This window comes from Coloeus monedula (genome assembly GCF_965178545.1).
Source record: "Coloeus monedula genome assembly, chromosome: 6".
NCBI classification, from domain to species: domain Eukaryota; kingdom Metazoa; phylum Chordata; class Aves; order Passeriformes; family Corvidae; genus Coloeus; species Coloeus monedula.
Genome location: NC_138786.1, coordinates 35050143 through 35076549, shown reverse-complemented (window position 1 = coordinate 35076549; position 26407 = coordinate 35050143). Strand labels below are relative to the sequence as shown.

Here is a 26407-nt window from a genome sequence, read left to right as displayed (position 1 = left end):
GATTTTTGCATGCTTAAAAGAGATGAAAATTACACAAAGAGAATTTAGAGATGGGAGTTTCAAGATGTCATGGTGAGATGTAGCTCCCCAGTGTTTTCTCAAAACCAACCCTCTCCTGATCTTAAAAAGTATAAATCAGTTGTTTTCCAGCCCTCGTTTCACTGTATAAGTATATCCTTCCTATAGTTTTAGTGGACAAAATCCAGGCGAGGGGATTCAAGTATTTTCTGATAAACACTTAAAGGCTTCATCTGTTTAAAACATATTTCAATCAATTAAAAAAAAGGGATAAATTATTGATATAATTTTTTCATTAGGGTTTTTTGATACCTTTCATAATTTTATCCATTTCCTTGGCCTGAATGATCAGCCTTGGGACAGAAACTGTATTACAAAGGGAAAAGGCTCACAGGAATGCTAGTGCAAAGGGGAAGAGAAAAAAATGACAGCCAATCCCACAGGGCTTTAATAAATATTTGTGAAGCATATTTAGTTTAATTACACCAACTAGTTATCAAAGTTCAGAATCATGTTACCTGAAATGTCAGTGCAAACTGTTCCTTGGGTTTGAAGGCACAGTGCACAGCAAAAATAAATGTGTGAAATCCAAATATGACTGCCACGAAAACAAACAAGGCATGAGAGAAAACATGAGCTCAAAGATAGATCAATTAATCCAAAGAACACCAACTAGACAGGTGGATGAGTCATACACACAGTGTAGGCAGAGCTCCTGTTGAATGGAAAATACAACTTAACACAGCATGTTTCACTCTGAAACACGATGAGGCCAACAAGATTGACTAAATTGGGTGGCAAGCCTCCTTCCTGCACCGTGATCAGAGAAACATCCTCAAACAGGGAGCAGGGTCTGAGTTTCCCCTTTTGAAAAGTCGCTCTTACGATCAGCCCTTCTCAATAATGTGATTTTCTTCAGTTTTTAAGAAGACTGGGGAGGGAAGGATGGGGAAAGTAGAGTGTAAAGACATTGATTTTGACATCATAAATAAGATGTTATGTTTTCTTTTCACTGGGAGGGTTGGTCAGCAAAATGTATCAAGTGTATATATCAAAATAATTAAATTAAAGGTATGCATGCACTGGAGATTTACAGCATGGGAAGAAAAAACCACATGTTTGGAAAATATCCATACCCTCACCTACTTTATGCAGCCCTACTAGTATCATCAGCATCAAAACAAGAGCAGTGTTTAAATTTATCTGACCTGAGATTTTGGCCCTACTATCTTTTTTTTAATGGACCTAAGAATACAGTGCAGCCATTTTTTTCTGCATTTAAGTTATATATGAAGTTCTAATCCTCCAAAAAAATACTTACTGAATCAAAATACATTCCAGTCTTAAAGAGATTTTTTAAAAGGTCAACTTACCTATGATTCAACTTACCTATGAATGTAAATTTTAAATTATTACAGAAATTTCTGACGCTGGATACAGTACCCTCTTTCCCTAGCCTAGTGCCCTCCATTGCTTTCACCAGGCAATGTGAATGTTGTGTTTGTGGGAAAGACTGGGGAATTTGGAAGAGAATAGCAAATTCACGTGAAGAGTTCGTGTCATGAACTAACAGCAGGAGTGGCTTGTGACACACAGGTCTTGTTGATAGCCTGGGAATTTCATTATATACTCTTCAGTGCCATCTGCTGTAACCAGATGCATTCAAAAACTTAAGCGATAATCAAATAGCCAGTCTCAATAGCTGCACGGCAGGGAAATTATCTAACTCTAGGCTTAGGTCTGTCCTACAGGGGTAGACTCCCATTAAGGAATCAAATACACGTCATTGCCAAAGATGAAGAACGTGGTCACAACTATGGACACATTGTTTCAACGTTTTGCCTCACTTTCTTAAGCTGTAGCAAAATACCCTTTACAGAATTTACACCTGTGAGAATTGTTGCTTTAGCACCACAGCACCTCCTCCAGCCAAGAAAGGACAGAACTGTACCTGCTGCTACGACTTGAGAGCAGCTGTCCATTTCATGCTCACCCTGTGAACATGGGAAAGAGAAGTCAAGAAACAAGGTACAAATTGGATTTGGGTGCCTAGACTCCATAAACCTTAACTCTTAAGACAATGGCAAAGCCTTTATCTCCTCTACCACCAACCATTAAATCTGCTTTGTTAGGTGAAGAAAATATAGCTCAGTTAAGTACTACTTTATCTTAATGTCTTTTCTGCAGTTATTGCAAAAAAAAAAATAATGGTGACTTTTGTGTGTTTCTTAGAGCAAGTGTACCGTGTGATTGATTATATCAATTCTGTCCTTCAAGATTTAGACAGAGCTCTAGAGCTCAGAGTCCTAGAGAACAACATTCTGCTGAAGTCATTTTTTTCCAACAGGAATTCCACAGTTGTTCATCACAGATTACATGACGTATTTTCCAATAGAACATCTCATAAAATTCATGTAATGTCATGTACATTTTGTCTGTGTGAATGATATGCCATAGCATCATCAGATCATAAAGGTTTAAAAAGACCTCCAAAGTCATAGAATCCAACCTTTGCCCAAATACCACCACTAAACTATAACACAAAGTGCTACTCCATGATCTGGTTTTTGTTAGCTTTAGGACACTTAAACTTTGATGGGGACTCCATTGTTCTGGAGGCTACAGACAGATACACTGAAAAATTTCCTATTCAAAAAGCCTTTTAGTCTAAATAGTCAAGATAAAGGAAAATAAAAGCATAACAAACATTTTTTTTTTCTTTTTCTTACTGAGAAATTCCAGCCAGTAGCACCTGCAACACATTTCCAGAATCTAGAGCGCTGTAGGTTTAGCAAAGAACCACCAGCAGATTGTTGGGTTTTGCATAGCAGTATTTATCTGTTCTGTGGTATTTGTGGCATTCTCTATACTTAGATTGGCAAATGCCACAAATTCCATGATAAATTTAAACACTGTGAGTGATAAATGTCAAGCTTTTAATAGCACCCACTGTCCCTCTGTCACCACATGACCCTATTAGGAGATTGCACAATCACTATCTCTGTGCAATTTCTTATACAAGAAATAGCCTTACAGCATTTTCAATGTCAATATATTAACTTTGTATAAGCGATGGAACCCTTTGTATATCTCTTGCAGAAAGAGGAGCCTGCAGGATACTTACTATTCCTGATGATTTCATATGCTTTTTATTTACAAAAAGAAGGTCAGAATGTAGTTTCGTATTTCTGTTAGGTGCCAGTGTGATGGATAGAATTCATGATCTTAGTTGTAATGGCAGAAAAAGTTTAATGACAACAGATGACAATATGTTTCATCAGAAGTAAAAGTCTGCAAAACTATTGCTGCAGCCATTAAAACACAGAATGTGACACCAGATATTGCATACATTTTCTCTGGGCATTTTTTATGCTTTCAGCAGTATTTGATGTATTCAGGTTACATCTGAAAATCTTATCTCTGTGGCACTTTTCGGCTGTCGGCTGTAAGAAGGAAAGAGTATTTCACATTTTCACTAAAAACACTTCAGTTCTGATCTCAAAATTCTGGCATTCTGAGGTTTTTCTCTGAGCAAAAACTAAATCAGGAATTAACTTCTGTCTTAGGAACAAGGCTACAAAATATTCACAGTTTTGTCTTACTAAAATATCTCCGTGATGTTTCTGACCAGAAGTATTTTCCTTTCCAACTTCAACTATACTAATTCTCCAGTGAGGAGTACTCATTTGCTGTATGGTACAGATGGAGTCTCTGAAACTAGTTACCAAGTCAGGGATCCTCTTCCATTTCAAAGAGAAGGCTTAGAGAAAATATCTGTATGCATATACATGCACAAATATGTATGAATATATTTCTGTGTGCATGTGTTTGTGTATATATATATATATGTGCATATTATTACAGCAAAAAGTTTGGAGAATCCAGAAATAAAGGTAAGAAAGAAAATATCACCATCAATAGCATAGTAACTCATTTTCCTATGTACAGTGAAGATAACAATTTCATGCAAGTCTCTTTCAAATTCCCTTCAATTTAACTGCCAAAATGTATGGGCAAAAGATCAAAAACTACTGCATTTCTGCAGTTTGTCTGGTTGCCATACAGAGCTGAGCTGCACAAGAGAGCTCGAATTAAATTAAAAATAAATCTGAAACTATTTCCACACCAGTATGACTAGTAAGGCCTAAGATCATTTTTGTAAATTACTGCATCACATATTAAAGGTTCTAGTTTTTACAATACAGTGTATTACAAGTTAAAGGTATATCTGGGCATTTTGTAGTATCTGACAACAGATTGTGACATTTAGTAAGCCATACATTAAATAGCTACTACATATTCATCCCTGCAAATACATTTTGCTTTTTAAATATGGATCAAAAAAGGATCAAGCATTTGTAAGAATAAACCCAGAGATAGTATTTTTCACATTTCTGCATATACAAAAGGCTGTTTTCTAGGAGACCAGTGCTTTAATGATGAAGGAAACAATATGGTAATGAATTCAAAACCAATGTTGAATTAGTAACTTGACAGGCTAATGACATTAATTTCAATAACCAGTTACTCAAATTGTCAAACTAAAACATTAGATAATGAAGCCACAAGTTTAGTACAAGAAAAATGTCTGCTGGTTAACCAGACAGTAGTAGAAGACTGGGAAGGAGATGATTCCTTTTAACCTTTTACCCAAAGTAAAATTACAGATACAGAATGGCCTTGATTTAATTGGTGGAAAACGATGTTTCCTTGTAGGTGGTGTTTCTTGACAAGCAAGGATCACTCAGTTTAGGTGCTAAATTCATGACATAATTCATGCTAAAGAAGTAGTTGTTTTTTTTTTTTTTCTTTTGACTTGTTCAATGGTTTGTCTTTAAAATCTGCTGAGATTTCTATTTCTGAAAGAATTCTCCCCTCTGACTTATCAGAGAATCAGAACATTGTAAACACACATATACACACAGACCCAAAGTAGACAATTTTCTTGTTTAAGGTAATGATTCTTATTTTCTTTAGGTTTGGGGTTCGGTTTGGTGTGGTTTGGTTTTTAATATAAAATGGCAATGGTTTTTGAAGATATGTCTGTGCCTTGAAAATAGTTTATATAATCAAAATAAAAAATAAATAAGAAATAATGTGAAATTTAGTGTCAGAACTCATCTATTACATAAACCTGAGGATATGGCTTGTATTTCCTACATTTTGATTCTTTCCTTGATAGCAGCTATTGTAAAATCACTGTGCTTCTGGATGCCGTGGAAGATGTCCCCACAACTACTGGCCCAGTAATCTGTGCCTCCCAGACCCTTTCCTTCCCTGAAGGCAGTCAGCTACACTTTCCATGTTTGCTTTCTCAGCTGAGGCAGCCACAACCGGCTACAGAGAGCTGCAGGAGGGGGATACACGTGCGGCAGGAGTTGCTGTGCTGCTGCATTTCCACTCTCTCTAGAAGAGCTGGAGTTGGAGGCCCTCTCTAACATTCAGGAGCTCCTCAATTTCCCTTTGAGCGTCACCTTGTTTCAAAAGCATGTCCAGAAGGCAAAATGTAACTCCTAAGGCATTTGGGACCCTTTGGAAAGAAGGCTCAAGTAGTCCTCATTACCATTGACAATGATAATGTCAATGATAATCTTAATCACCCTTTCTGGTGATCTAAACCTGCGGGGCTTAGAGACTCAGAACTAACTAATCTTTAAGCTCTTTCTTACTGCCTTGTTACCTTCATCTTGTTTGGTACCTTCCCAGACTTATTGTATCATTTACATGTTACATAAAACTATGTCACTGCAGCTTTACGCTATGCCTCACCCACTTTTTTCTCTGTATGAACATACATACATACTCCTAGTTAAAAATGTTTCTAAAATACAATTCATACAATGCTACAAGAGCATACTACCCTGTATTTGGTAGACAACATATATATTGTATTTTGTGAATTCTACCTTTATGACGAAATATAAAACTGCCACCAGGTGTATCAACTTGTGCTAATGCCTACTATATTAATTTCATCCAATATTATTCACACAGGACAGCCTAATAATAAATTAAATCCATCCTTTAATTATATAGCAGCATTATAACATTTTTTCAATAATTAACATTTCTGTATACTGACTTTCTATGTTTCAGCAATTGTAGCCATCCTCAGGAGAAAAAGCAAAGGTAATTGGTAGTATATTAACTGCCTGAATTGCTTCATTCTGAAGTGTAACAAGTGAGATTTACTAATAAATTTTATAATATTTTATTCTTTTTCTTGTGTCTTGGTAGTCACAGAGACTTCTGTTGCAGGTTGCTTCAGGGTAGGACAGGGTTCAGCTGTTACTGGAAGCAAGCATCAATTTCTGCTCAGGCCTCGTATACATTTATCCAACCAGAAGGTTTTTATCTGGTTTTTTTTTTTTTTAGTGTTAGTATTGTAGATTAATCTGACTGTCACATATATTGAGAGTCATCTAATGTTTTCTAAGTATAAAACCCTCTCATTCTATATTTAAAAAATTATCACTCTACAGTATTCAAGCTAAAAATTTTCCTATTAGTGGTTTGCCTCAGGCTGACTTTCTTAAGGCTTTAGATAAAACAGCCTTTTAAGAGAAGATTAGTGCAAAGTAGACAACTCTATCAAATTTGTGACTCTACCACCAGTTTTTTAAGTAACCTTTAAGCACAAACAAATGAGTTCTGAAACATCTCCTTATTTCCTGTCCAAAAAAAAAAAAAAAAAAAAAAATCTTTTAAACCAGAATCACAGTACTTTCAGATCCTTAGCACATACTTCATATAGATATTAAAAGTATTGTGTTTTGATCATAATTCTCAATACTCCTCAAATGCTTGTCAATCTACAAGGAAAGTTTTCTGTGAGGGTCAGCCAGCAGTGGTAATACCTCAATGCCCTTGAGTCAAAAGCATAAGTACTGGGCAGTGTTGTTCTGGCTGCCAGGACAGGCAATAAGATTTTGTCTCAACTCTTCCTGATGTATGTCAGTATTTCTTAATACTATTTAGCCCTTCTTACTGAATAAAGCTTCTTTATGTAGCTTAAAAATCACGTCAGACTGCCTTCCACAGAATTCCTTCCTCTCCACTGTACATACAGAGCAGTAAGGAGCTGCAAAGTCAAATAACAGGACACCCTTCAGTGTGGCAGACAGACCTTTTGCCACGTATTCACACTGCTTTTCAAAATACATGTGTTGAATCTGTAATTTGGCTAAACATTAATTTTCATTCTTCCATTGAAAGGGCATCTCATCAAAAGCAGTGAAGGTTAGCTGGGTTCCTTTAGTCTTCAAATTAATGTCATTGTCTTCATTAGCTGAGGTGTTTCAGAGGTGAAGACTGTTGATCACGACAGGATTTGGGTGCAGATATTTTTTAATCTACATTTTTCAAGGAATATTCAAAATAGTTTTACCTGTCATATAGGTGCTCTGCAGTTAGTTTCTGCATCCCACTCCACCACCTTAATTTTGCATGCAAAATGTATAACACATTAAGTCTTGTAAAATGTAAACAGAAGGTAAAGTTTAACAGTGGCCTCTCTTACCAGTATTTTGAATCCTAGATCATGTGATTTAACATTCGAATTTGTCTCAATCAAATTATATCTAGTTTTTGTCTCCAGAAATTGTTATTATAATTCCCATATAATTGAATTACTAGTTTTCACTGCATTGAGTGGGAATACATAATTTCCAATGGCCAAATCTGGGACTATTGTACTAAAAATTAATGCCTCTGGAAAACCACTGTAAGACGAGGAAAAGGGTAAGGCATTGGTAATTTTTCAGTCCTGTCCTACCTATATGCAAGCACATGACTATTTTGTACAATCCTTGCTGCTCATATCCATATCAACAAACTGTGAATTACAAACCCCAAAATGCCTGTGGAAGGAATTTTTCCATCAGTCAGGCAGCCAGTGGCTTCCTTCAATTCCCTGCTCCTGCCCACATGCTCAGTGGTGAACCCCTGATCCAAGCTGGGAATGTGGTACCAACTGTTGCCTGCTGTTCCTGACCCATCAGTCAGAGCCAGTCAAGGCAGGCATCCACAGGGGCTGACTTAGCATGCCCTTTGCATATTTGCTTAACATTTTAAGCTCCAATTAGTTGCAATTTATGTCCAGTTTCACCCTATTAATTCACACTAATACCTGAGATAACCTTTCTGCCCAGCCAAATCTTTCAAATTAGCAAGCAAGACAAGTAAAAAAAGTGCAATAGTTCTGAACAACGATATGCAAAAGTCATTGGCAAACATCTGTGTTGGTCAGACACCTGGAAGAGTTCCCATGTTTTCAAGATATACAAAATTTGTCCATGGTATGAACTTCAGAATAATTACTGTCTGTGGGAACCTTCTGGAGAACAGTGGAGGCTGTTGACTTTCCCTTAACAGATTCACAGGTTAATAAATTTGTATTTTATTGTGAAAAAGCCTATTTGCAGCAACATTTCAGTAATACTGCACTATTAGAATGAGTATTTCATATTTATGTTTAAATTTTCATGCTTTTAAAATTTCATTTTTATGTTTGCCTAAAATATTTAAATGCATGTCCAAATAGTAAAATGTTTTAAATGTCATATTTATGTTTAAATTTTTTTTATATTTGACAATTCCACCCAACTTCTCTGCCCAACCCCAAAAATATCTAGAAATATTTCAATATTTCAATTGCAAGGGGATAGTAGGAAATTACAGCACTCCCCCAGTAAAATGTCTTCTAATGATAAGTAAATTGGAGACAAACACTAAATATATCTTCATATTTTCAAAGGGTAAAATTGGTTCTGTATAATCACAGATCACACCTAATGACTACTTTTAATGCCTTTCAAGAAAATAAGAGCTAAGAAGAACAGAAAGTTTCCCGATAAATGTGTAAAATATTTTTTTTAATTAGCATTGGATTATAAAATTAGCATAAAATCTTATCTTTTCAAACAGGTGAGATGACAGCTAACTACATACATACACAGCTTGGTACATGCACTGGTTTCTTAAATCAAATTTAGGCATGTTCCAGTCTGTACATAGTTCAAACTATGACACCAATTGGTTCCATTTTATGAAAATGTCCCAGATCGTTCTGTACTTCCTTTTTAGTTACTACTTTTTGGAAAAAAAAAAAAAAAAATCAAAGAGCCCAGTTTTAAGAAGTCTTGGTGAGGAACACAAATGCCTGTGGAGACTGTGCAATTTATGACTAGTATCTGGGTCAAATAGCAAGGACAGCAAAGATTAAGGATTAAAAATTGCCTAAGACATATGAATGATGATGTGAAAGTAATTGTGATTTTAATAATTGTATGTTTATATAGCAAAAGTTTGATTCTTGTGCATTAGTACAATAAAGACTTCACTTCCTTATCTCTGGCTTTGAAGAGATAGGGGAAGATGAGTAGGCCGTCAGTTTTAATTAATGTTTTGTCATAAATATTTATAGCTGACAGAAAACAATTGTATGACTCTTTAGGACAGAGATAATTATTTATAAATCTCATTCTAAATGTATTAACGTAATTCTTTCACAGAAGCTTTGGCTTTCAATAAATGAATATTAAAATGTCTGGGTTACAATAAATGCAAAAGAAGAATCTTTCTAAACTGACTGAGTATGAGAGGTTTCCTTTCACTTGTTCCACTTAACTGGGTCTACCCTCAAGGTTTTTTCTTTATTAACCTTGAAATATATTGCTTCTTTTGTTTCAAGTTTCAAAATTAAAACTATAAAGTGTAAATTCTTACTAATAGAACACCATGACCTAACATGCCTACATCAGCTAGCACATGGATGCAGTAAAAGTATTCATAGGTTTCATGGCAGTTTCAAAACCCTAGGGGTTTAGTTTTTTTTTTTTGGACCAAACAATACTTAAAATGAAACAAAAGACAATAATTTGTAGGTTGCAAGTCCCAGATCTCGTTTATTTATAAAGCAATAAATATTAGAAGCACAAATAAATTGCACGGGTGTGTAAACAAACTGTACAATGACTGAAGAGTTCGGGAAGGTTTGCCAGAAGACTCCAAGAAGCATACTGTCCTCATCCTGAGTGGGAAGTAAATTGAGGGGGGAAGTGCTTAGAAGCACTTGCGGTGTACAATGGATGGACCAGCTTCATCATACTCCTGTTTGCTGATCCACATTTGCTGGAAGGTGGACAGAGATGCTAGAATGGAGCCACCAATCCAGACAGAGTACTTGCGTTCAGGAGGGGCAATGATCTAGGATAAAGAAAAGCAAGAAATCTTCATTTCTGAGCAACGAATCCATATCATCAACGCTCATAGTCAATCAAACCACTAGGTATTTCTTTAAGCAAGTAAAGAACTTTTCTATAACAGTACTGATCTTCAGCAACTCTTACAACACCTGTAATGTATTAAAAAAATCTGTAATCAAATTTTCTTCTTTTCTAACACTTGATTCTAACCAACATAATTATTCTGATCAAATGGAATTTCTGCTCATTTGTCCATCAGCTGTTCTCTCATTTTGAGTTGTTCCTATATCCCAGTTTAATGAAGTACACATTGTCCCCATCTTTATCGTCATTTTATAACACAGAGTCAAATTCCTTACCTTGATCTTCATAGTGCTAGGAGCAAGAGCAGTGATTTCTTTCTGCATGCGATCAGCAATGCCAGGGTACATTGTTGTACCACCTGAGAGGACGTTGTTAGCGTAGAGGTCCTTACGGATATCAATATCACACTTCATGATACTGTTGTAGGTCGTTTCATGGATACCAGCAGATTCCATACCTTGAGAAATAAAAAGACAGTAGGCCAGTAAATTATACAAGGGCTCTTCATGAGACAAAACTGTGGCATTTCTCCTCATCATTAATATAAACTTCTATGGCCTTTTTCTCGTAAAAATAATTACTGATTATAAAGTGTTACAGAAAAATATAAAAAAATAGAATTACAAAACTAACTTAGAAAATTAACATTATTTGTCAGAAAAGGTAACAATCATAATGCATGTGCAAAGGCAAGAGACCCAAAATATACAGTGAGAGAACAAGTAGACATGCAAGATAAACTCATTTAGTATATGGCAATGGAGGAAGGGTATCTAAACAGAAAACATCAGTATTGGTTTATGTCAGTCTCACTAAAAGCATTAGTGGAATATAGTAAAGACAGCAATGAAGACAATACAAATAGCTAAAGTAGAAATAAAGAAGACAATAGTAACTTCTTCAGTCAACTCAAAATTCAGTCTATTCTATTCAGAATCATCAAGGCAAGACATAACCACAACATGGAATAAGATATTAGTACTTGATGAGAAGAAAAAAGAAACAAGAAGCAAGTGTTTGTAGGTTGCATTCCAATTTATTAATTTTAACAGGTGCTGCCTGAAAGGCCTGACACTGGATCCACGGTAAGATGTCAGCTGATGAACAACTGCATGTTTTGCTTGGGACTTAAGAGTATAAACATTTGCTGTACCCGTCAGCTGCATGCATAACCAGCAAAGCCTACCATCTCGACCATGGTAATGTTTAATTACAGTGCATATAAATATACACACACCTTCACTCCATGTCCTTCTCTTCTCTGACACTTTACTTCTTCATGGAAATAGATACTGTTTTGAGTGTAAGTGCAAATAAAGCACTGAAAGCTATTCTTGCCATCAGTGACACAGAATTATAAAATGTCTTGAGCTGGAAGGGACCCATACAGATCATGGAGTCCAACTCCTTAATGATGATATTATAACTGTATGTTTTATCATTAAAAATTTGTGACCCTAAAACTTGATCTAAAACTTGCAACAAGAGCCCAAAACTCAGCTAATTACCAGATTGAGCTCACATCAAGCCCACCTTACAGGAACCAAAGCATCTAAATCATTATTTATTCATGTCTGATTTTGTGCCAAATTTAGCAGGAAGCAGGAAGAGGAGCAGGGCACCTTCCAAACCTTCTGATTCATTCATACCTCCTACAGAAAGGAGAATTTCCTGGGAACACTTACCAATAAAGGATGGCTGGAATAAGGTTTCAGGGCAGCGGAAACGTTCGTTACCAATTGTGATCACCTGACCATCAGGCAATTCATAGCTCTTTTCCAGAGAGGAGGAAGAGGCAGCAGTGGCCATTTCATTCTCAAAGTCCAGTGCAACATAGCACAGTTTCTCTTTGATATCACGAACAATCTCACGTTCAGCTGTAGATATAGGAGAATCAAATCAAGCTTTGGATAAGCACAATACTAGAGAAGATGATCAGCCAAGAGATACACAAGGATTTTCACAGTAGGGAAAAGCTGAAGGACTGACCTGTTGTCACAAAGGAGTAGCCACGCTCCGTGAGGATCTTCATGAGGTAGTCAGTCAGATCCCTGCCAGCCAGGTCCAGACGCATGATAGCATGAGGCAAGGCATAGCCTTCATAAATGGGTACATTGTGGGTGACACCATCTCCAGAATCAAGAACAATACCTGGGAGACAAATGTCAGAGAGCAGCTGGAATTACCTAGCAAATGCTTAGAGTCCTTAGACACAGGAGGTATCAAGAAAAACGGCAAAATAAAGGATTTTTCAGGCAGTATAAAGAAGATTAATTCTTTTTCAGTCACAAAGATCTTTCTAGTTCTTTCTGCCTTTGCTTGCCTGGGCATTCTTGTTCGGTGTGAATTTTTGCACAGAACAGTTGTTCCATTAATATTTTAAGCTAATTCATAAGAGCAGTCTTCCACTGCTACTACACTGACCAATAAGAATATTTGCAACAGTGACTGTCTTGATCTGATAACGGGCATCTTTTGGTCCAGTTTAAACCCTTAAACTGGTGTAACACTTTTGCAACTGCAGTAACCCTACAGGAATGTCTCCTCATGTGGGCCACAACAAGCAGTGGCAGAGTCAGCTCCATGGTGCCTCTCCAAAAGCAATGCAGAGAGTCTATGGAAAGAGCACTGTGGGCCTATTTCATACTGGCTTTTATGCTACTCTTATTGTTAATTGCTAAAAACTAAAAATACCTATTTTTCTGTAAATTTGAATGAGTTATGGTGTGTTTTCCTATTTGGAATGGGAAGGAAGGAGAGTTTCTGAAAGGAAATAGGATCTAAATGGTGTTTATTTGTTTATTTTACCTGTTGTACGGCCAGAGGCATACAGGGACAGCACAGCCTGGATTGCCACATACATAGCAGGCACGTTGAAGGTCTCAAACATTATCTGGGTCATCTTTTCACGGTTAGCTTTAGGGTTCAAGGGGGCTTCTGTGAGCAAAGTAGGGTGTTCCTCAGGGGCCACACGGAGTTCATTGTAGAAAGTGTGGTGCCAGATCTTTTCCATATCATCCCAGTTGGTGATGATGCCGTGTTCAATTGGATATTTCAAAGTAAGGATACCTCTTTTGCTCTGAGCTTCATCACCCACGTAGGAATCTTTCTGACCCATACCAACCATAACACCCTAAGAGAAGAAAACACAGAAGAGAATTATTTGAGGAAGGCAATATCACAGAGCCCAAAAAACCACATTGCAGACAACTGGCATGAAGTTGTGTCAGGGGAGGTTCAGGTGGATATTAGAAAAAGGTTCTTCACCCAGAGGGTGGTTGGGCACTGGAACAGGCTCCCCAGGGAAGTGGTCACAACACCGGGTCTGACAGAATTCAAGAAGTGCCTGGACAATGCTCTCAGGCACAGGGTGTGACTCCCAGGGCTGTCCCATGCAGGGCCAGGAATTGGACTTTGACAATCCTTATTGGCCCCTTCCAAGCCAGGATATTCTATGATTCTGCAATGCTAACTATCTCATTTTCAGGAAAGGTGCAAACAGTCACACCCCAGAAAGGCTGTTTGGGAAAATAAATTTAACATTTTTCAACTATTAAGTCAACAGAATTTGAGGTGTTCTCATAAAATCTTTTTTCCTTCCATCAGATGAATGGATTTTCCCCCATTTATAATACACCTCTTATTTTCAGTTGCTTCTTTCAAAAATTTGACTGAAAGTAAACTGCACAATATCACAAGAAGGAAAAGGAGTTTGTAAACAGGAAGATACAGAGGGAAATTAGCATTCTAGTGAAGGAAGATACTCCATATTACTATGCAGCCTCAGCAGTAATTTATCAAGGATAAAAAAAATTGCAAATGTTTTAATTAAAAAAAAAAAAAAAAAAAAAAAAAAAAAAAAAAAGAAAAAGAAAGGCATTATGAACTTTATGAACTTTTCCCCAAAGAAATTGTAGGAGAAAAAGGAGGCATGGGACAGCCAAACAGGGAAGTTAAGGAAACACTGGCCAGACCTGGGAATGTATCATCAGTACTATCGCAAGAGGCGAGCAGACGAGAGGGCGGGGTATTTAGTACAGGGCAGAAGAACTGATGGAAGGGGAAAGTGGAGGCGACGCCCAGAGAGAGTGGGATGCTCTGTCCTGCCTCGGTCCTGCCTCTGTATTTACCTGGTGCCTCGGGCGACCGACGATGGACGGGAAAACGGCCCTGGGGGCATCGTCTCCGGCAAAGCCCGCCTTGACCAGCCCCGAGCCATTGTCGCACACCAGTGCGGTGGTTTCCTCGTCGTCACACATCTTCGGAAGGAAGCTCAAACCTGGAAAACAGCACGGTGGCACGCTCAGAGCCCCGCGGGCAGCCCCTCCGCGCCCTCGCTCTCGCCATCCCGGAGGGCACTGCCGGCGCGGATTGCTGCGGCGGGAGCGGGAAATTTGAGTCGTCCCGGGAGGATGCTCCGCCACCCGTGGGCAGGGCTCTAAACGGGACCCGTCACCCGCTTTCTTCTCCCCGCTTTAAAAGCCGCCCCAGCTTGCAGGACGCTCAATTAGGGCGCCATTAGCGGATCCCTCGGGCCGCGGGCCGAAAAGGGAGGGAAAGCTTTTTAAATCGCAGAGATCTGTCCTGCCCAGAGCGCTTCGCGGGCGGCGAAGGCCGATGCAGCGCGGGGCGCGGCCGGGGCCGGGCGGTGTCCCCGGCGGAAACCGCGCTCAGCCGGGAGCTGCACGGCCCGGGCACCGGCTGCACCCGCACCACCGGCGTCCGCCGCCCGGCGGTGCCTCCCATCCACCCCTCCCAAGTATTCCATCCTGTCCCGTCTCGCCCTATCCCGCCTATGCCTCCTGCCCGCCCCGCGCAGCTGCGGGTGCCGCCGCGCTACTCACCAAAACCAGCACCGGCGGCGGGGGCGGCAGAGGAGACCCTGGGTGCTGGCTCGGTGGAGACGCCCCAATTTATACCCCCCTAGGGGCAGCGTCGTCCGGGGCCGCGGCGGGCCGGGGCAGCCACCTTCTCCTTATTTGGTCGGCTCCGCGCCACTGAGCGGCCGCGCAGCCATGAATGGAGCCGGGCCGGCCCCGGCGCGGCGCGGCCGCCGGCCCATGTAAGGCAGGCGCGGGGCAGCGCGGCCCCAGCCGCCGCATGGCCAAATAGGGAGCCCAGCGCAGCCCCCGGGGGTCAGCGCCGCCGGGCAGGGGCCGGGCAGGGGCCGGGAAGGTGCCGCCGTGCCCGCAGCCCGGCTCGGGCCCCGGGGTCAGCACCCGCCGGTGCCCCGCCAGGTGCGGCGCCTCAAACTCATGATGCTTGGGCTTGGCGGAGGAGGGTGCGAGGGAAGCCGCACGGGTGTTTTCTTCCCGGCTTTTAATTTTTCCACCGAAAAAAAGGCCAGTCGAGCTCATCTTTAATCAACGAGTGATGAGGTTACTTCGGTGCCAACAGTTGAGGCTCCTCTCCTGCATGCAGGCAGCCTCTGCTCTCTGTGTTGCCTTAGGAAGGAGCAATGCACACTCAAATTTTTTTAAACTTTGATGAGCACATGCTGCAAAAATCACCCTTTTCTCTGCTTTTGGCTGACATCTATAGCACAAAATGGGATATGATCATTTATGTTAATATGCATAGACTTAAACTCCTTATTTTTGCGCTTTTAATGCACACCAGATCAGTAAGAGATAGGGCAGAGGACGAGATATGGGAATAGCTTGGACAAAAACCAGCTATGGTATTAATGTAATGTGACAGTTGTTTTCCTGCTCAGTTGTTGAAACATCCTCATTGATAATTTGTTCCAGCGGTGGAACCTAGAAAATCCATGTGTCTTCAGGACTTTTTTTTGTTTGTTAAAAATAGAAAGACTGGAGAGGCATCCCTTGAGTGGGTTGGCCTGGTATGTGAAAGCAGAGATTGTCAACTCATGTCCCAGAGAAACTCATTATAGTGTGGAGTACAGTGTCCTCCAGGAGCTCAGCTTGTAAACGGCTCCGTGTCTGCCTGTGACACAATGCTAGGATGCAGGGGGGAGAGTTGAGGTTTGGGACAGAAGGGAATGGTGAGATTCAAAGTCAAGAGGGGAACGTTTAAGTGGATCAACTGCTTAAACGCAGGTCCAGTTTAAGAGATGCCACACAAAGGCTGACAGCCATCACATGGTTATATACATCTTAAATTAGGTGGAAGGAAAGAGCTTGTGGATGCTACACAACTGCCAGTCTGGGGGCTTTGAGAAGTGTTGCTGGAAGAGCAATCTTTGCATTGTGGTTTGGCTCTGACAACGTGTGTGACAACTGGAAATCGCTATTTGTTTCTAAACGGTATCCAAAGGGGGCGTCAGAGACCCTCAGACTTTAATTTCTTCTGAAATCAGAGATTGTGGAAAAGGTTTCCTTGTTTCTAGCACAATTAACGAGGTGGTTAGCTCCACCCCAACCCCAGTTTATCTTGAGTTTGTGCCCAATTTTGAGCACAACTCTGAAAGAGATGGCAGCAGCAAACTTCTTGGACATTAATAGCTCCTGCTTTTCTTTAAATGCCTCGAGGAAAGAGAACCTGTTCCAGGTGAGACACCATTTGTGTACAGACTTTTGTATGTATATTTAATACATGAGTATATATAAATATATATGCACATATATATTTTATATGCATGTATATATATCTATGTGTATATATATGTATATTTTTATATATTGCTCTTCTTTCTTAGCTACCTAAGAAAGGCTGCATAGGACTGTGAAATACAGTGACCTCAAAGGGTCAAAGCAGCAAAACACTGTGCTTCAATGCCTCTGCTCTGGACAAACTTCGGCTCTTTGTTTGCTTTGTCTTGATGGAAAATCAACCAAAGTCAATACTGGTGGGATAAGGACCCCAAGAGAGTATATATTTATCAAAATTGATCAGGCACACATAACAGGGACTTGGAAATGTTTTGGTGATAGCAATGCCTATTTATATAAGAATTCATACATAGGCAAGGATTTCTAAGCAAATACACCCTGGCACAGAGCACCATTTCAAAGAAAAAAAATACCATATGCTGCTTTCAATTCTAAAAAGTCAGCATATTTTACCCGATGGTAAGTTGCCATACATAGTTTAAATCTGCTTCTTTTTTTCCCTAGCACATCTTTTCTACAGAAACCATATAATGTGAGGGATTGGGCAGCTTCGCCAGCACTAGAGATTAGTTTACAATGTTATCTCAGCTGTTCCTTGGTTCAGAGGTGTTGCAGTATTTACATAGAAGTCCGCTGCTGATAGCTGCATTGAATTCCTCCCCAATCAGACCCTCTCTGACACATCCTACATTCCCTTTGGCTAGAGAGAGACAGACTCTCCTGAAACTGAGACAGAGCCAGCCCTCACTGAAAAATCTACAAAAGAGTTTGTATTTTCTTGTTTACTTTCTAACTAAATTTTGGCTTTCTCTACTATCTCCTCAAGTTTTACATTTCTAATCCAGCAGGACTCACAGTTAGGATCCTGATGCCCTTGAGAACTCATCAATCCACACACCAACACACTCCCATATATTACAAGGTCAAATGAAAAGGGGACCACACAAAGTACGTTATTCCAAAATATCACTTCCTGCCTTGTAGCATTTTGAAAAGTACCCAGCTAAAGGTATTCCTTTGGCCAAAATAATTCTGCTTTCTGCAATAAAGTGTTATTGCAGCCTCTAGAAGATTAGAGAAGCAAACAGGGAAGCAAAAACCTACTGAAGTATGTTATGCAATGTCATCTACAGGAAAAACCCTCTTGCTCTGACTGCCCAGGGCCCCCACATGCTGTGTACATTTCTCATGACTTAGCTGTTGGGAATGACCCCAGAGACGAGGGAAACACAACCAGCACAGGGTGTTGGAGAGCAGAAAGATCTGCAGTGGACGTGATCTGCATGTCCCTAAAACAGCCTGAACACACAGGAGCATGAAGCCTCAATGTGTATGATTATTAATAGTAGAACAAAATTAAGTATATGTATGTCTGTGTATACATAGAGAGATGTGTATATATATATATGAGACACAGGCATGTAGGCAAAACTGGACGTGTTATTCAACCAACAAGACACTGTTGTGACTGCAGCCAAAATCATAACATGAGTCCTTACCTCTGCATGGTAAAAATGTGAATAAAAAATCACACTGTGATCTTATGATGCCTAGAAATCCTCACAACTGCTATTCAGCTTTTGACTAAAAAAACCAAGAAAGCTTAAAATATAGCCATGATTCTTTAAAATCTTTAAAGCATAGAACACTTATTACAACAGACTTCAGATTATTTACAGTAGTTAGCAATGTGTTCAGATATTTCAAATGTGTGGGATCAGATCCTCCCTGTATTTTTTAGTTCAGCCTTTCAGATTATAATTTTTTTCTGTAAATGTCCCAATAAAATCAATACATTTTTATAATATACCAAACAATTTTATGTACAGTATACCCTGACCTAGCAGATTTTATAGCAACTTCTCACTTAAAATCTGCTATTTCTAAATCCAATGGATGTTGACATATAAAATCTGTCCTAGCATAGAGCCAAATGTTACCTCTCTTAAGCCTCAGGCCAGTGTAGTATTTGAAAGAAACCTTACATTTTCAAGAATAAGAAGAAAATGCCATTCTGACAGGTTTTCTTTTGTCTCACAACAGCTGTTTGGAGTTATATGGTCTTTAGAAATATAAGCAGCATTGCAGCAGAGTCTTGTTGATGGGCAGAAGTCCTGATGAGATGAGAATGCCAAACATGCACTATATGATAAAAATCACTGTCATTGAAGGAGTCACCGTCACAAAGGAGCCATATGCTGTTATCAGTGTCTGTGCAGTTATGAGTCTCTGTGTGTATGCACATACAAAGAGAAGCTAGTTCTGCAGTCACCACAAATCTGAAATTATTCCCTGTGAAACTATTGAAGTCTTGAACCTTCCATGTGAGAAATCTTTCTCCTAAAAGAAAGTCTCCAAATTTAATAATCACACTGTCTGACAAACTTTTCCAGAGAATTCATTGGGTGTTTCCCTTTCTTATGTCTCATCCACCCTAGTACTAGCCCATATTTCATGCTCAATACATTCCTTGTCTTCTCAGCATTTAAACCCTTCACATAATTGCAGGCTGTTATCATCTCTCTATGTCTTTCTCTCACTCACTCATGTACTGGTGCACTTCTATAATTAACCTAAAACATCTTAAGTGTGTGCTGAAAGGGTAAAATCATGAGGTGGGCACTGCAGCTAGAGATGCAGCTAGAACATCTTGTAATGGAGCTGAGAGGTTTAGGCACGGGCAGCGTAAGTGGAGGTGAGTGACAGTGAAAGGAATCTCACTCTCCAGAGGTATTATTTGCCATATGTCCGTTCCAAAGAAGGGATGAGATTCTCATGTCATTCTTCCCCCTTTGCAGTGGAAGGAGAGCTCAGAGCATGCAGGGAGGTCCTGTGTGCCTGCACAGGAGGAGTGTCTTGGTTCCAGGAGGGATTTGCATCCCTTGCAAGCCAGCATGCAGCAGGCAGGACAGGGTAGGACTCCAGCATGCCATAGCACGAAGACCAGTCTACACTGAAATAGAACATAGCCCAGAAAAACTGCTGCAGTTTAGGCTGCTCAGGATGTCTTATGCACTGAGACAGAGGGAGTAGTTCAAGAGGACAGAAAAATGTCCACAACACTTCAGCTGTTGCCAGCATGTATCTAGCTTGGAAGTCCTTGCAGTGTCTCAGAGAGATAGCTGCTATACTTCAGAAAGCTGATAAAGCAGTAATTCTGTCAGTATTTATGAGTCTAATTTCTACTGTTGTTGTTGGTTTTTTTCAGTCAGAAAACACATCTGACCTAAACAGCAGGAAATATGGAATATGAAGAAAAACTTGGCGTATGTTCAGTATCATAAAATCATAATTTGATACTTGATGAGTCTCTGGCTGCTGGTACAGAATCAATATATAACAATTTCAAAGACAATGGCTAATTGCTATATGTACTAAAGACAGTTTTACAATACCTTATATTAGGAATATTTCAAAAACCCATCATTGCTAAAGGCTAAATTCTGCCTAGTTAAGTGAAATTTGTGATTATTTTTATTTAAATTATATTTCCTTATGTAACGGCAAAAAACTCAGATTAGCAGAATGATCACTCAGGAAGTATAATGAAATGACATGGGACCTTAGTAGATATTTAATTAGTTTATACATTAGGTAGATTTATACCTAGAAATTTTGATGACAAAGGAGAACAGTGAGAGAGGGAGAAAGAACACAACACATACTCAGAAATTTGCAGACAAAGGAACTTCCTCATCCAGATTTATGTCTCACTCCACCTTCAGTCTCTCCCAAGCTCACTGCACTCTTGGGTATTTTTGCCATAGATTCTGCCCTTGTCACGTTCTATAGAGAGTGATAAGGACTTCATAGCCTATCCATGTATTGCTTTGCAAATTTAGCATTTTGAAAACTGCTACCAGACCAGTGGCATGAGCAGATGCAACACTGCCACCAGTGGTGTTGTTTCCAGCACACTGTTGTAACCTCCCAGTGTAGTCAAGTTCTCTTCTGTAAGTCCTTCTGCAAGGTCTGAGTCACAACCACCTCTGGTACTTCATGTTCAAGCTGAGTGGAGTGGTTGACACACCTGAAGGATGGGATGCCATCCAGAGGGACCTGAACAAGCTCAAGATATGTGGCCATGGGAATCTCATGAGTTTTAACAAGACCAAGTGCTGGTGCTGCACCTGGGTCAGGACAGCCCCAGGTATCAGCACAGGCTGGGGATGAACAGATGGAGAGCAGCCCTGCCCAGAAGAACTTGGGGGTGCTGCTGGGTGAGAGGCTGGACATGACCCAGCCACGGGCACTGGCAACCCAGAGAGCCAAGTGTGTCCTGGGCTGCATCCAGAGCAGCGTGGGCAGCAGGGAGAGGGAGGGGATTCTGCCCCTCTGCTCTGCTCAGGTGAGACCCCACCTGCAGTGCTGCATCCAGCTCTGGGGTCCCAGCACAGGAAGGACATGGACCTGCTGCAGTGAGTCCAGAGGAAGGCCTTGAAGATGACCAGAGGGGTGGAGCACCTCTCCTATGAGGAAAGGCTGAGAGAATTGGGATTGTTCAGCCTTGAAAAAGGAAGGCTTTGGGGTGATCTAATTGTGGCCTTCCAGTACCTGAAAGTTGCCTGCCTGATGGACAGGGACTTTTTACAAGAGCCTGGAGTGACAGGACAAGGGGGAATGGCTTCAAACTGTAAGAGAGTAGGTTTAGATTAGACATTAGGAAGAAATTCTTTTAATTTGAAACTAAAGGAACCCAAATCCACCAGCTGCTGCAAAGTAATGTGTGAATTCCCAGATTGTTTCTCAGCTGCCTTTTAGTTTTCCAGAGTCAGAGACAGATGTCTCATGATTACAACAAAAGCAGCAATTAAGCAGTCTATTTTAATTGCATTCTCACTAAAGAATTAACCTTTAATAGAGGAAACCATCAAATACTTGCTTTTCTGCTAACCTCTCTGCATGTATTTGCTTGTACTGTGTGTGAAAGCAGGAGGACAAACATTTCTTAATCTGCATAGACCAAGGAGAGAGGGAAGTGATGCTTTACAGATGAGAAGCTAAGCTTCAGCAGGATGAATTCACACTGGAAATTAGCAGTTTATGTAAGAATGGAATCCTACTTCTGAAGATCAATTCTGCCATTGAATAAGAAGCACTCCATTGCTCTCAGGTATGAGTACATAAGATTTTCTGAATCTGTGGTGCATGCAGAGAGTTTGCTTTGCCACAATTCATGGACATATCTTTCTAAAGAAATGTTGTGTTACAAGACCCATGGATTCTGCTGATGCTATTAGGAACACAAAGATATTTGATGATCTCATAAAATTGTGATGGTTTCCACATCCAGTTTTGCAAAGCTGTGAGATGGTTTAGATAAAAATATCTCAATTATTAACAGAGGATGTAGCTGCACCATATTACATGGAGGTGCAGTAAGTGGATCCAGGTGTAGAATTGGATAATGCAGAGACTAATTTGGAACTTTCTGGAAAAATTATTTATCTTGCTAAAAACCAAAGCTCCTTCAAAATACATTTACCCCAAAAGTTTGCTACTCCATTTTTCAAAGAATGCTCTCAAGTCGGGTCATTTCATTTTCTTACAGTTTAAAAAAAAATCCAGAAAGCTGCAGATTTACTTTGCAGAAAAAACTATCTGAATTACAAAGAAAAATTTTTATTTGATGGAAACTATTTTTTCACAAATTTTGTTTTTAAGTATTTTCAGGCTTTTTGCCCCCTAGACAAATTCAGTAGAAAAATTACTTTTGTGCCACCATTTTCAAAAGATGAAAAATAATCTCAAACATAACAGTTTATTAATCAAAGCTAAAATTCTCATAACCAAAATGAAAGTTCTCTGGAATCTTGCTGACCATTAGATTCCCTTGAAAATTGAGCAATTAGCAATTAAGCAATTAGCTACAAGATTGAAGAAGCTTCCACAAAGTTACCTTATAAAGAGAGTTTATGTAATATAAGAAAAATCCTATAAGAGTAAGCTCATGTATTGTGATTGCATATCATGTTACAAATGCAAATTCTATCCAATTTTTGCCATTCATTTCTCATTATGCCCAGTAAGAGAGAGAGAGATTGAGAGAAAGAGAAGGTATAATTCAAAAATCTACCCTTACCCCTGAAGGAATTGTTATGTAATAGGGGTTCCATTTTCTGAATTTTCAGTCAGCCACTGGATCACAAATTTTGCTTTTACAGGGAACCTATAATACGACCACCTTTTTTTGTGCAGGTATGGCTTAAGCTTTTTACCAGATTTTATCAATAGTTACTTCCATAGTGTGTTTTATAAAGAACACCCAAATATTTACCAAATCTATATCCTACAATGAGCTATCTTCAGTAAAGCAATCTTAATTCCAATCCAGAATTTCCATAATGCATTCAGTACAACTAATAAGAATCCATAGCAGACTGAACTTTTTCATTTTACCCATAAAATATATGTGTAATATTATAACAGTACTGACAGACTTTTAAGATCTCAGAGAGCATTTATTAAGATACTCCTATTAAGTACCTACAGGCTAAAAAAAAATAAAATGAAAAAGCAGAGTGAAGTAAGAATAGCAAAAACACATTTTAAGCCATTGCAGAATGCTTGGTGGAAACAATTCCAGTGGACTAAAAGGGGATTACTTCCAGGGTTTAATAATTTTCTAAACAGTATTCTAGAATGACAGCGGGAAATATTTTCTACCAGTACTTATTTTGTCACTTATTTATTCAAAGTCCTAATTACAGGAAAAAAAAAAGTCAGGGTCTACCTAATTTTTTTGTTAAAAGGCCCTGTTTTATACAAGACTAAGCATTTAGCAAGACTTCATTAACATGATAGAAAATGGGACATTTCTGAGTTAATTGCAGAACAGAATGCTGGATTTCCAATGTATTGGAATACTTTACTCAAGTTACTGTCATCCTTAACATAGAAAGATGTGTTACTGGTCATCAAACTTATTTGTGCTTGATACAAAGATGTTTAAAATTCAAATTTCAGTTAGCATTTTATATAAAGCTGTCCAGCATGTACTACAGGTAGGAATTGTGGACAGCAGCAATAGAATTTTCCATTTAAAATACTGTTAAGGCATAGCTAAAATTTCTATTGATTGTCATTCAATCCTGTAAACAATTGACAAACGGGAACTATTCTAAGCTTGGGAACAATGATCCATTGCAGGTGGGGGGTTGAATCATCTCAAAACCCTGGGAAACTTCTGAAAAAAAGGGTCAAAATTGAAAGGTTAAATGCATATTTAAGGAACAGGTAATCTACCTAAAATCTCAGTAATTCAAGATCAGAGAAAGTAACAGACGGCATCAGTAAAATCTCGCTGGCGAAAGTTCATAATATAAGTCAGCTGGGGAAAATGTTGCTGAAAATACAGTTTTAATCTGTTGCCTTAAGCATAGTAGATGCTCAGGGAAAAAAGAAAGGTCAATTCAATGGTTCATAAAGCAATTATTTCCCCATAAAATATTTTCTAAAATAATACAGATAGTACAACCAAAGGCAGTCACCACAAGGAAAATCTAAATGTTTTCCTACTTTTCAAAACGGTATCAAAACTAGCAGGCTACAAGGTTGCCCTCAGAGGAATGGCTCTCATGTCAAGCAGTTGTTTCCCAATGCAAAACATCTTGAAAGACCAAGATATTGGATATACACTTGACATAGCTTGACATTAAGAAAATTTCAACTATAGCATACTGCATTTAAAAATGAGATAAAATGGCCTTAAGACTTAGGATTCAGCAAAAATTAGTAAAAAAGAATAGCTAGTGGCTGAGGGTTCCAAGTCATTTCTCATATTGCAGGTGGAACCAACATACCTGTGCCAAATCTCTAGATTCCTGCTGAGTGAGAGGCAACTAAGAATTATGTGTGCAGCTCCTCCAGCCTACCTTACATTTAGCACACTACACATACTTTTTTGAAAGTAACAATCAAAATCGATGATGCTTTCAAAAAATATACCATTTTAAAGGTAAAGGCCTTAAATACAGAATCTCTTCTGAAATGTAAACTTTGTCAAAGCTTTTGGAAACTGAAAATAAATACTTGGTCTTCTGTAAGACTCATCTGCACAGATTCCTTTTTCTGTCATTCATGGTCAAGCCAATTCCCAATGAAGACCCTATGACAACTCAGGTGAAAATTATCTAAATGGCTACTGTAAGAATTAAACTACTGCACTCAGAATGCAGGTTCTAAGTACTCAAGTGCAAGAAAAATAGGAATTAACTACAGCAAATTCGGAAACGTGATATGTTTGAGAGAAAATCTTCAGAAGAAAGCTTAAGGAGTTCATACAAACTGCACCAAAATTCTTAATGAACTCTCATTGAATTTTTAGGCTTTGGAATAAGCCCAAGAAGAGCTGTCTATGTGTATTGCTCTCCTATCAAATTAAGAAAGACACAACAACTATTTATAGTTAAATAGAAGGCATAAATGCCCAAGGATAAAGAAATATTTATTTGGTAGAACTATAACTAGCAAATTTACTCTGGCCATTAATTATGAATCATTGTGTACTCTACAAAACTGTTAATTTAGGTTGTCACCTTCAAAGGAGTCCAAACCCCAGCAGAAACTGGACTATTCATATTGAACTAAGTGACTGACATATTATTTTGTGGAGTCAATTTCTATAACACCAGGAAGAAGATGAATTTCTGTACAAGCATAAAATAAATTCAAGATTAAATAAATAATAGGATGAATATTTAAAATATCATGTCTAAATATATCCTGAAAATTCAAACAGTTGGCCTGGAAGCATACAAGCTAAGAAGCATACAAACTAAGTGAGGTCTCAAAGCCTGAACATTAAGAGAAAAAGACAGAATATGCACTGTAGTTATGGTCCTGGGTTAGCTAACACCCTGCCTCTGTCCTAAAGCTAGTAGTTTTCTGGATCTTCAGAGGTCTTCCAGTTTGATACAGCTAAGATGTTCATGCTTCTTAGTGAATTTTAAACTCCCAGAATTCCTGTGAGGCTTTTATGCATAAGGCAATGAGGTACAGGTTAAATGACTTACTGATAAACAGGAAATAGTTGATCAATCTGAAAAAGAAAAATTCTTTTTAGAAGTACCACTCCAGTGTTTTAAACATCAGTCCTATAGTCCTCAAATTTTCTAATTATCCCCCATTCCTACTAGTGTTTTGGGGCATGGAATTTTACAGATGACTTTTGCATGATCAAATAGCTGTCAATATTAAGAAATTCTTTTGCTCAGCCACATTTTCCAAGCTGATCTGCTTGAAAGCCCTGGAAAGTTCTGCTGGTTTCAGCAGTTATACCCACCAAAGAGGAGTAAGATTCCGAGTTCAATTATTAATAAAAAGGAAATTAAATACTGGAGGCTTTACCTTTAGGAAAATTATCTCTGCAGTATTCAAATGAAAAGAAAAAAAAAAAATCTTGAGCCCAGAAACATAAGGGGTTTGAAAATTACAGCTTAACATATATTCTTGCTTTACCCCCTGCTTCTGGAACTGTTGGGAGAATGTCATGGGATATAAAAATGTCACCACTGCCAAAACAAC

The 26407-nt window shown here is 39.0% G+C and overlaps 1 protein-coding gene across 1 annotated transcript; it reads right to left on the bottom strand.

Annotated features, from left to right (window-relative positions):
* Positions 1-9895: 9895 nt before the first annotated feature.
* On the bottom strand, positions 9896-15288 carry ACTC1 (actin alpha cardiac muscle 1). The gene is made up of 7 exons (XM_082284499.1): positions 15152-15288; positions 14438-14586; positions 13116-13440; positions 12297-12458; positions 11993-12184; positions 10583-10764; positions 9896-10224 (listed from the first exon to the last, which is right to left on the bottom strand). The coding sequence occupies exons 2-7, from the start codon at positions 14564-14566 to the stop codon at positions 10081-10083; spliced, it is 1134 nt and encodes a 377-aa protein (XP_082140625.1). The 5' UTR covers positions 14567-14586; positions 15152-15288; the 3' UTR covers positions 9896-10080.
* Between the last annotated feature and the right edge of the window lie 11119 nt (positions 15289-26407).

Coding starts and splice junctions, on each gene's coding strand:
- ACTC1 (XM_082284499.1), bottom strand. CDS start 14,566: ATGTGTGACGACGAGGAAACCACCGCACTGGTGTGCGACAATGGCTCG. Junction 13,441..14,437: donor TCGGTCGCCCGAGGCACCAG/GTAAATACAGAG, acceptor TTCTTCTCTTAG/GGTGTTATGGTTGGTATGGG. Junction 10,225..10,582: donor CTAGCACTATGAAGATCAAG/GTAAGGAATTTG, acceptor TCTTTATCCTAG/ATCATTGCCCCTCCTGAACG.